Source organism: Benincasa hispida, chromosome 6, assembly GCF_009727055.1.
Source record: "Benincasa hispida cultivar B227 chromosome 6, ASM972705v1, whole genome shotgun sequence".
Taxonomy (NCBI): Eukaryota; Viridiplantae; Streptophyta; class Magnoliopsida; order Cucurbitales; family Cucurbitaceae; genus Benincasa; species Benincasa hispida.
Window position 1 is genome coordinate 35288167 of NC_052354.1, and position 10230 is coordinate 35298396.

At 32.2% G+C, this 10230-nt stretch overlaps 2 protein-coding genes across 8 annotated transcripts in view; one reads left to right on the plus strand and one right to left on the minus strand.

Annotated features, from left to right (window-relative positions):
* Positions 1 to 1966: 1966 nt before the first annotated feature.
* LOC120079460 (23 kDa jasmonate-induced protein-like) lies at positions 1967 to 3926 on the plus strand. The gene is made up of 2 exons (XM_039033655.1): positions 1967 to 2537; positions 3517 to 3926. The coding sequence occupies exons 1-2, from the start codon at positions 2070 to 2072 to the stop codon at positions 3697 to 3699; spliced, it is 651 nt and encodes a 216-aa protein (XP_038889583.1). The 5' UTR covers positions 1967 to 2069; the 3' UTR covers positions 3700 to 3926.
* A 1642-nt stretch (positions 3927 to 5568) lies between these two features.
* LOC120079002 (DNA ligase 4) overlaps positions 5569 to 10230 on the minus strand; it is a 43719-nt gene continuing 39057 nt past the window's right edge. For all 7 annotated transcript variants that reach the window (XM_039033157.1, XM_039033156.1, XM_039033159.1 and 4 more), the window contains 4 exons: positions 10041 to 10171; positions 9774 to 9935; positions 7320 to 7469; positions 5569 to 6805 (listed from right to left, as the gene is read on the minus strand). In XM_039033157.1, the coding sequence (XP_038889085.1) occupies positions 5869 to 6805; positions 7320 to 7469; positions 9774 to 9935; positions 10041 to 10171 (1380 nt within the window). In that variant the 3' untranslated portion in view covers positions 5569 to 5868. The remainder of the gene's footprint in view (positions 6806 to 7319; positions 7470 to 9773; positions 9936 to 10040; positions 10172 to 10230) is intronic.

A 10230-nucleotide genomic window follows, 5' to 3' on the forward strand; every position in this document is an offset into this window, starting at 1 on the left:
GTTCCTAACCTATGGAAAGAATCGGTGATCGGGCTTGCTCTTGAACCCAAAAAAGGAGCAACGTTGCCGTTCGACTCTAATTTGAGGAAAGAATCTAAGAAGATCTTTATTCAAAATCTCTAGAGGCATTTGGTAAAATAGAGTAGGTCGAGTTTGACCGAATTATTATAAAAATTATGGTGTATTCTTCTCTAATTCATTTTATTTTTAATTTTGTAAATAATTTTTGTCCTATACTCTAGATTATTTTTCTTTATTGATTGAGATTGATTAAAATTATTGTTTCATACTTTTTATCAATCTTGTTTTTAGCCTTTATCAGAGTTTTTATTAATTAGTCTAAATTGAGCATATTAAGACTATTTAGGATTGTACTCGCAATGATTTTTGAAAAATTTTAACCACCTTTCGTGTTTGGTAAATCAAATTATTAAATAATCTAAGTGAATCATTTTTAAATTATAACTAAACATGTGAAAGTTAATAGTAGTAGCTTTTAGATTGAGCTTTTATAAAAATCTTCTAATTTCTTAACACTTTATATAAAGGGAAATTCTTATAAATAGAAAATTTTTAAAAATATTTACATCTTATAGCAAAAAGTTCCAAAAGTGCTATGTACTTTTTGAACTTTTTGCTATAAAATATAAATATTTTTAAATGTTTGTATATTTAAAAAAAAAAAACCTAAATAAATGTATTATAATAATATTTTTCCATATAAATATATTTTTTACCTATATATTTTCAATTTTTAATTGATTTTTTTTTTATAAAATTATTTTTCTTAAAATATTATTAAATAATTTAGAAAACAAAGTTAGTTGAAATTTAAATCTATAAAATTTTAATATATATATATAGATATAAAATAACAAAATTAATAATTAATAATTAATATGAAAATAATTAGAATAATAAGTCTACTTTAGTTCATATAATTAAATTGTCAATTTAATATTAATTTATCTAACACCATAACTAATTTTTCTAATTTAAAAATAATATTTACCAAACACTATTTTACTTTAATAATAATTATTTTAAAAGCTACAGCAATTTCAAATGAAGCCTACCAAAAGATTTAATTGAATTTATTCACCCCTCTAGAATTGTCATATTGATCCAACACCTTCAACCTCACTTTTTTTTGGTATATACAAACTCTGGTATTTGGGGATTGTGAACTAATTAATTTAAATGAAAATTTAAAATTAATTTTAATAATGAAACCTAATGAATGATAATTACGTTGAATTAATCTATAGTCACTAAAATAAAGTATTTAGTGAAAAATCAAGATCAAAAGATAAATTGTACCAAATTAAAATAAAACTCAAGTTCAATGTTTTTTTTCGGTGAATAACAATTTATATCCCAGAACATTGAGAATTGTATCACTTTAAACCCTAAATTAATAATTGTATCTAAAAGGATATCAATTTAAATCCCAAACTTTCCTGAGTATATCAATTTACAATTTCTTCAGATATAGTTTGAAAAATATTATGCAAAACATTTAAATTTTTTCAATCAAACTTATAACTTGTAATAAGTGAATCTATTTAGAACCTTTATTAGGATTATATTTGATAGTAGTCTATGCATAAATTTTTTTAGTGTGTTGACTTATATAAATTCCGATTTAACAAAATTGATTATTATAATTTGAATGGACAACTTTTAAATAAACCTTAGAGTCTAAATTAATTAGAGATTTAATTAATAAAATTAAGTTTTACACGTTCTTCATCAAAATAAAACATAATTGATGATTTAAAAGCCAAATTTCATGAGGATAAATCAATATTTGCTCTTTTTTATTTTTTTTTTTAAATTGAACAAGTATGAAATTTGGATTTTGAAAGTTATGAAAGCTTGAAAGAGAAGTAAACATATACTTTATTCCTTCAAATTATTGCTCAGAATCTTTAGCTACATAGAAAGCAAAAGAAAAAGCTATCCCATGGATTACCTAATCGCTTTAGAAAAAGTGAAAACCATCTTTCCCTTTTCTAAGTCGTCGCAGAGATTGGCAGTCCACAGATCAGTTGAAACAGAGAGAAATAATGATCTGCAACATATTCGGAAAAGCAGTAACGAAATGGACGGTAATCGGCCTACCGGAATACAAGAACTACGATACCGAAATCAACAGGGTTGAGTTGGCGACGGTAGCTCTAGCCTGGAAGAACTCGCAGGGAAAGGGAAAAGAAGAAGAAGAGGCCTTGAGATCTCTGGAGGATCTTACAGCTCGCATCGCGCGACAGGAGGACCGATTCACTCTCGGTTGGATCTACAACGCCAGCGGTGGGGCGATCACGCTGCTCGACAGACGTAATGGCAGTGGTGATCTTGCTGCTTCAACTCTTTGTCCACTGCGAATTGAGAATGGACAATGGGGTGTGTTTGTTCATAAACAGATTTATTCTGAATCATCTGGAGCTGTTGTGTATGAAGGCTTTGATTATCTTAATTCTACCACTTCTTATTGGTGTGTTGCTTGGAAGAATATCTCAAGGCTTTCCTCTGCTCAGGTTCTAATCTTACCTTCTGTTTCTCTCTCTTTCTACTCTTGTTTTGTCTCTTCGTGCTCTAGTTTTAGAATTAACAACTTGAGAACATACTTTTTATGGGTTTTATTAGATTAACATGGAGTTATATTTCAATATCAATTGGGGATTTGGGAAATAGTTTATGTTTCTTATAAAGCTGATTATATATAGACTGGCCTCTCGATCAATTGGAGAGTGTGTTCGTCATAGCACCATATCGGTACAAGATGAATTCTTGTAGGTCACCTTTTCTTCATAAGTTGGATCGTCTGATGCTTACTCGGTCAAATTCATGCATCAACAATACTTATATCCTATTTTGGTTCTTGCAATTGTCTGTGTAGTTGAGAAATTTCTTGAAACATTGGCTTATATTGAAAGGTTTTCAGTAGGAATAGATTTTTTGCTAGGTTTTTACTAACAAAAACAATCAATGCGGATGTTTAGAAAGTATAAACAACAAAAATAATCAAAAGTAAATCAAATACAGTTGTTAAACCCCAAATAACAAACAAAGAACCATTTGAAACAGAAAAACAAAAAAAAACAAGGTTAAATTGCAAATCACAAGCATAGCAATTATGCATAAAGTATTAACAGATATAGCACAATATAAAATAAACAAAATTGCTAATAAGAGTCTATCATGGATGGATTTTGCTATATTTTTCAATTTTTTAAAATGTTGTTATACATTTAATTATTAGTCCTAAAAATAGTACATATTACAATTAACCTAAAAATTTTTGTACTTATAGTTTACAATTAGAATTTAGTCTCTATGATTGGATAAAATCCTTATAAATTGTTCTTACAGTGAGACTGTTATGAAAATTTTATCAAATCATAGGAACTATATATGAGGTTTTATCCAACCGTAAGGATTAAATTCTAACCTTCTCCAAACTATAAAGACCCATCAAAGAAAACAAAGTGAAACATAGGTGGTAATATTTTGTAGGTGCATGTGAAGATAGGAAGAGATGTAGATTGGTGCGAGAATGAATGGAACAATGTTTACAAAGCATTAGAAAGGTGTGGATCATTGCATAGGACCAAAGAGGAAGGATGGCGTTCAGTTATCTCAGCCAGCCCGGGCCCTCATGTTGTCTTTGAAGCACTTCTCACCATGAAACATCTCTGATAAAAGCACTTGAAAAAGCCTTCATTTTCATATCACTTTACTCTCTGATCTAAGAGTTGTGTGCTTTCATGTTATTTATTTATTCTCTCATAAACAGATCCGTTTCAAAATATCTGATATGTGTGTTGTTTTTTATAACATTTGAGTGAACACTACGTAATGTATTTAGCTTAGTATGAATGCCATGTTGAATGTGTTTTAACTAAGTACTTCATTAGTATTGATTATGTGGCTTGGTATTGATTTCATTTTTAGTTATGCTTCTTTCCTGCTCTAATTTTTATTTATTGTTTTCATCTCTGTTAAAAAAACACTTAATTTCTAGTTAAATTCTAAAATAAACACTACTTTTTTTAGCTTGTAAAACTTAGCTTGATTTTTAAAAATGTGGGTTGAAAGTAGGATAACAAAACATTGAAATTTATGTTGGAAGTAATGTATGTATGCTTCATTTTCACAAACTAAATAGTTAATTAATGGGATTCTTATTTTCCGTTTTCTATTTTAAGATAATAATGGATTATTTGAGTAATATGACTATGTTGGGTTTTTTTCTCTTTTTTCCTTTTTTTCCGGTAATAAGTCAACATATCATTAAGAGAAAAAATGAAAGAATACATATATATATACAAAAATCGTGAATATTTCATTTCAAGAATACCTTTAAACTTTCAAAAATTACACTAGTACCATTATTTTTTCAAAAAAAAAAAAAAAAAAAAAAAAAACCGTTTATCTACACAACATTGTCACCATCTTCAATCTGATATCATCCTTTACTTCAATCTACTGGCTTAACACTAAACTATTTATCTTCTTTTACATTGCTCCCTCTCTTCTTCAATACCCTCTAACTCCCCTTCTTCCATTTCTCAAACCTTTAAATCTACTCCTTCAATTAAGATATATAGACTATAACAAGAAGAAAGATAATAATAAAATCACTCAGATCCTTAGAATTTGAATATTCTAACAAGATCGTATATTGGTAGTTAAGTATATGTGTTAATACGTTGTTTCATTTTAATATACAAAAAGAGAGATATTGAGCATTTGAGTTGCAATTCTGGAGAACTAGTATGAGGAAAAGAAAGAAAACATGTACAATACTAAATGTTGTGTTGAAGATTTTACTAATCCATTTTGATAGATGTATATCAATGATAGATATCCATCATTAATTGAAATTATGAAATGAGATTCGTGCATTATGTTGATGGCAAACCAAGAATTAAAATGCCGATGTTAAGGAATCTTTATAAAGTTTAATTGTAAATTTCATCCCAATAATTTGGAGAAAATTAGAATTTAGTCCTTATGACTTATAACTAAAAATTATCACTTTAATTTAATAAAGTTCCTTATATATATTCCTTACGATAAAAACTATTTATGAAGATTTTATCAAACTTATAAATTATAGGGACTATTTTGAAGTTTTATCAAACCATAATTAAATTCTAAACTTTAAAACCATAAGGATTAAATTCTAACCTTTTTCAAATTATAGAAACCAAATTTATAATCTAACGGTCTTAAAATTAGTCCTGACAGTTGGTTTCTTGTTGATTAGTTTTTAATAAACAAATAGTCTTCATGAGCATCCCTAAATTGTGAAAATATATTTAAAGTATTTCATCTTTGATTTGAAACCAAAATGAAACAAAATCTTGACGTGAATAAAGCAAAATATAATCCATAAATCCAAATATAAAGATATACATCAACCAATGGCAAGATTTGTATCTCAATTTAGAAGTGAAAAAAAAAACATAATTATTAATTCAAATAATTTTTACAATTTTTTTCAATTACAACTGTATCCATCACACCCTTCAAATATCTCCACAATTGTACGATATAATCCACTTTAAGCATAAACTCTCATAACTTTGACTTTGATTTACTTCTTCACTGGATAATTGTCCTCCAGAATGATCCATTTATTTAACCAATAAGAAACTCTAGGGACATTTTCATATATATCCGTAAAATTGAAACACCAATAAGCGTTTGAGGTCATCCTAAGACCGAAACTCACCATAAATTAAATACCTTGTGTTGAAATGATTAAACAACGACGATTTAATTACAGCATGATACAAATATCATATTATCACATTAGAAACATATAGACAGATGAAGTAAAAACCCAACCCAACCCATGTTTTACCAATCCTTGAGCAGTTCACTGGCAACATCCTTGTAGCTCACTTTCTTCTTAGCTGGCTCAGAATTGCTATTTACAGGTTTCTTCTCCTCAACAACAGTACTACTACTTTTACTTCCGCTCATTCCAAGACTTGGAACCATATCTAATAACATGGCTTCAAGTGGATCCTTCATGATTTCAAGCTTCTCACATTTTTCCACGTCTTTGAAATCATACCTTTCAGATATACCAACTTCCGGAACTTTTCCAAAGTCAACATTAGATCCGAAATCTGCACGAACATTTTCTTCAATGGCTTTGCCTTTTTGCTTTGGGTCGTGGTCTATTAGCATTTTAAACTCATCCCTTTTCGAGTTTTCCTCTTTCTCCTTTCTAAGTTCGTCTGTGTTTGTTTTTTCGTCAGTAGAGTCATTGCTGCCTGACTCAATATCACCTATTTTTGCAGATCCCTTGGTAATACGTGCCCGAGTTCTTCGAACTGCTTTGGCCCCTGCTTTCCCTTTCTGTGTGTTCCCTGCAGTAGGTCTTCCTCGTTTCTTCGTGTTAGATATCTCATTTTCTAGCGTTTTAAACTCGTTCTTTTCTGAGGTTTCACTGCATAATGTTCCAACATTTCTAGTTTCGGCATTTGTTTTTTCATCGGTATAGTCACTGTTGTCTGACTCAACTTCACTTATTTTTGCAGGCCCCTTGGCTGTTCGGGTCCGAAATTCTCGAACCTGTTTGACACCTGATTTCCCTTTCTGCATGCTCCTTGCAGCAGGCCTTCTTCTTTTCTTTCCACCAGATCTCTCGGTTGAATATGAGAGTGTGTGTTGTCCTGAAGCAGCTTCATTTCGTCCTTGATCCTTGTACTCCTGGGAAGGAGAGGGAATTTGCTGATTGTCTATATTTTCCGAGGCCGATGGCATCTCAAAATCCATGCCAGAATTTCTGCGGAAGCAGAGAACAAAAGGCAACATTGTAATAGTTAAGAAGCCATTTCAGAACCAAATGAAGCATGTATAGATCTATTACACAGATCCTATTTTAGAAAATCTGAAATAAATTTAGAAAGATTTAGATTTCGAGCAAAGTTCAAAAATGAAAGTACGACTATGATGGCACCATAGTTGGAAAGCACAAAATATAATTTACAAAAATTAAATAAACAGAATAGGAGGCTATATCCTATTTCAGAGGAATGGTTTTGGTAAAAGTACTTCAGAGGAATGGTTAGCCGTTAACTCCAATGAAAAACTCATTTACTTTAAATTAATGGTAACATCGGTCAGTCAAACTAACACATTATGTTGCAACTAGATGCTTTATATTCTTAGGCTCCAAAAAAAGAAAGATAGCTTTTTCCCTCATTAAACCTGATATTGTGTATAGTCATAATTTTTCAGATTTCTGTACTTAGACAAATGCGCAAAAAGTTATCTCAAGTTCTTCTATTTGAACTTACATATTGTCAATCGACTTTTTCCCATTGGGATTCAAGCTATATGCATCTTCTTGCAACCTTTGGGCCCTCTCCAAACAGTCTTCCAACCACTGATGTGTAACAATATGAATCTTATCTTTCAACATGGCATGTTTCTCTGCTTCATCGCAACTGTAAAATGATAGGTAAAGAACCAATCATGAGTTCAAGCAAGAAATAAAGTCATCATCTTTTAAAGATGATAAAGAAACAATTCCCTGTCTGCTTTTTGAACAGAGAATACAACGAAACAAGCCAACCAATGAGCGCATCTTCCTCGCAAGCCAGTCCATAGTGCTAGCTCAACCATGTAAAACTTGTCAGGTAAAGAACTTCACTTTCCTCGAGATCTTATTCATCTAAAAATATATATGTATATAAAGAAAATCGATTCACGTAATGGAGAAAGGTTTGAGAAACTACGAAAAAAAATTTGCACATGGATCCCTCAAAGGGTTAGGACTCCACACACGCAAGACTTCTCTCGAGCCTAAAATCATACTCCACAAGCAAAGACGAGAGAGACAACATACATTGTTTCCCTATTGACAGAGCGACGAAACTCGAACGGAAAGGAAAAGGAGCTTCCATCCACACTAAGAAGTAAGACATCATACAATTTTTAAAGGATGACAATGATAGAGACAAGGAAATATAGAGCAGAGGGGCATAGACCCCACCCCACCCACTGATCTTCCAGAAGGTACGATTCCTTCACCTCTCCCACCACACAACAGACCAAGTGAGCAAAAGAAGGGAGTTCCTTAAAACAATCTAGTTTCTGTATGTGCCTTTAACCTTTCCTCGATCGCCACCCAAAAGGATGAGGACCATAGGACCACACTTCCTAGCAATAATACTGTGTCTAAGAGAATTGGGCCCAAAGGGGAACTGCCAAACTATTTGGCTAACATAGCTTCGTTATGGGACCTTAAATTCTCAATTACTAACCCCCTTGGTAATTGGCCTCTCAATAATCTCCCATCTAACCAGGTGCAACCCTTTTCCTTTTCCTTCTTCTACCCCTTTTCCAGAAGAAACTATGCATATGTTTCTTATTATTCTTATAAAATCTCGAATGAAAATAGAGTAACCACTTAGGACAAAGCGAACCAATGTAAGTCTACCAACTTTGGAGAAGAAACCTGTAAAACTCTTGGGTTGGAGAGAATCTGAACTTGTTTATTCCATTCACTAAAGAGATATATTCTAAGTGTACAAGGGTGACCTACGTAGGAGAGAGCATAAAAAGACCATAAAGGACAATATAATATAGATATTTACAATAATAAAATAATCTTAATATTAGCACCTTTTTTCCCAAAAGGCCAACCTTTTCCTCACTTTATCCACCATAGGATTCCAAAAAGATAAGGACTTAGAATTACTTCTACAAGGGAGACCAAGGTAAGATGGAAAAAAAACTAACTTAACAGCCCACCACTTCCGCCCACCTTCTAAGCTTCTCTACATCACAATCAAGCCCCATAATTTGACATTTACTCCTATTAATCTTAAGCTCAAACATAACTTCGAAAAATACCAGGATGTGATTCAAAATTAAAAAAAAATCACCCTCTCACATTATCCTCACATTACTCCTATTAATCTTAATCCCAAACATACCATCAAAAAACATACAAGGATCGGGTCAGAGGGTCCTATCTCATATCTTTCTCTCATCCAAGGCCAACGAATTCATCTGCCAACCCCTGCCCATGGGCTTTAGGGCCCAGCACAATCGGATCAAATTATGGACCTTTCTCCCCTCTTCTTTGTGACGAGGGCCCACTTTCAACTTGCCTTTATTTAAAGTTAAAAGTCCTCTTGAGTTGTTACCAGAGGCCTCAGTAACAAATTTCTTGGCCCACGTTGGATATTAGGCTTTTGGTGAGCATTTTATCATAAACGAAGTCATAAAGCCAAAATATGGATTATCTCAAAAAGTAATGTAAAGATCACCATATTGACTTCACATGCCATAAAACCACTGGTCCACTATGAAGGAAACGAATTTTGAGGAGATGAACAGACTGATTTTCCCATCCTCCCTCTCTCTCTCTCTCCCACTAAAACGAAACCACTATGAAGGAAATGTATTTTTATGAGACTTTATTCTTACTCGGTACAGCTAAACTACAACCGATGATGTCAAAATGCTACAAGTAAACTAAGGGGCACCGGTTATGCTTTGAGTTTCAAATAAGTTTACGTCACTATAAACTTCTACACATTGAATGTATACAATTGTGTTGCAAAGAGTTCCATGATTATCCAAAGTAGTTTTCATTCCAGCACACCATCAGGAAAATCTAACATCAAGAGAAAAAGGTTATAGCATCTAATAATGGCCCGCAAGTTCATCACATAGTAGCATCTAATAACATTCTCAATCAGGATACAAAAAAAAAAAACATTCAAAATAACAGTTGTTACCTTTTTAATACTGTTTCATATCTTACAGGCGCTCCAGGAATAGAGAAGACTACAATGTGGGTAGCAGAAACATGGTCATCACTGACTTTTCCACCTCTGAAGGAAACTTCAACCTTCAACCGCCTTACTGAGAGCTCCAACAGAACTCCCCAATCAGATTTTCTACAAGAGAGTAGTATCACGGAAACCCAACACTGTTATCAATATAATGTTGTAACTCACAGCTAAATCAGCTAATCTTAGGCAGACTGGATATAGAGAACTTACAAATATAATCTTAACGGAAGAAAGTAAATTTGGCACCCAACAAACATACACCATTCACGTTTTGGACAATATTTCCCCCTATAGTAGTCAATAGCTTTCACATCTTCTGATCTACTAACGTTGCTTAAGAGCTGACAGGAAAGAAGATAGATGTCCATTGAGAGAGAGAGAGAGATCCTAAGAGGAGGGG

What these genes read in the sequence shown, in the direction of transcription:
- LOC120079460 (XM_039033655.1), top strand. Translation starts at nt 2,070, where the DNA reads ATGATCTGCAACATATTCGGAAAAGCAGTAACGAAATGGACGGTAATC. An exon ending in CAAGGCTTTCCTCTGCTCAG is followed by an intron (nt 2,538 to 3,516) that starts GTTCTAATCTTA and finishes AATATTTTGTAG; the next exon opens with GTGCATGTGAAGATAGGAAG.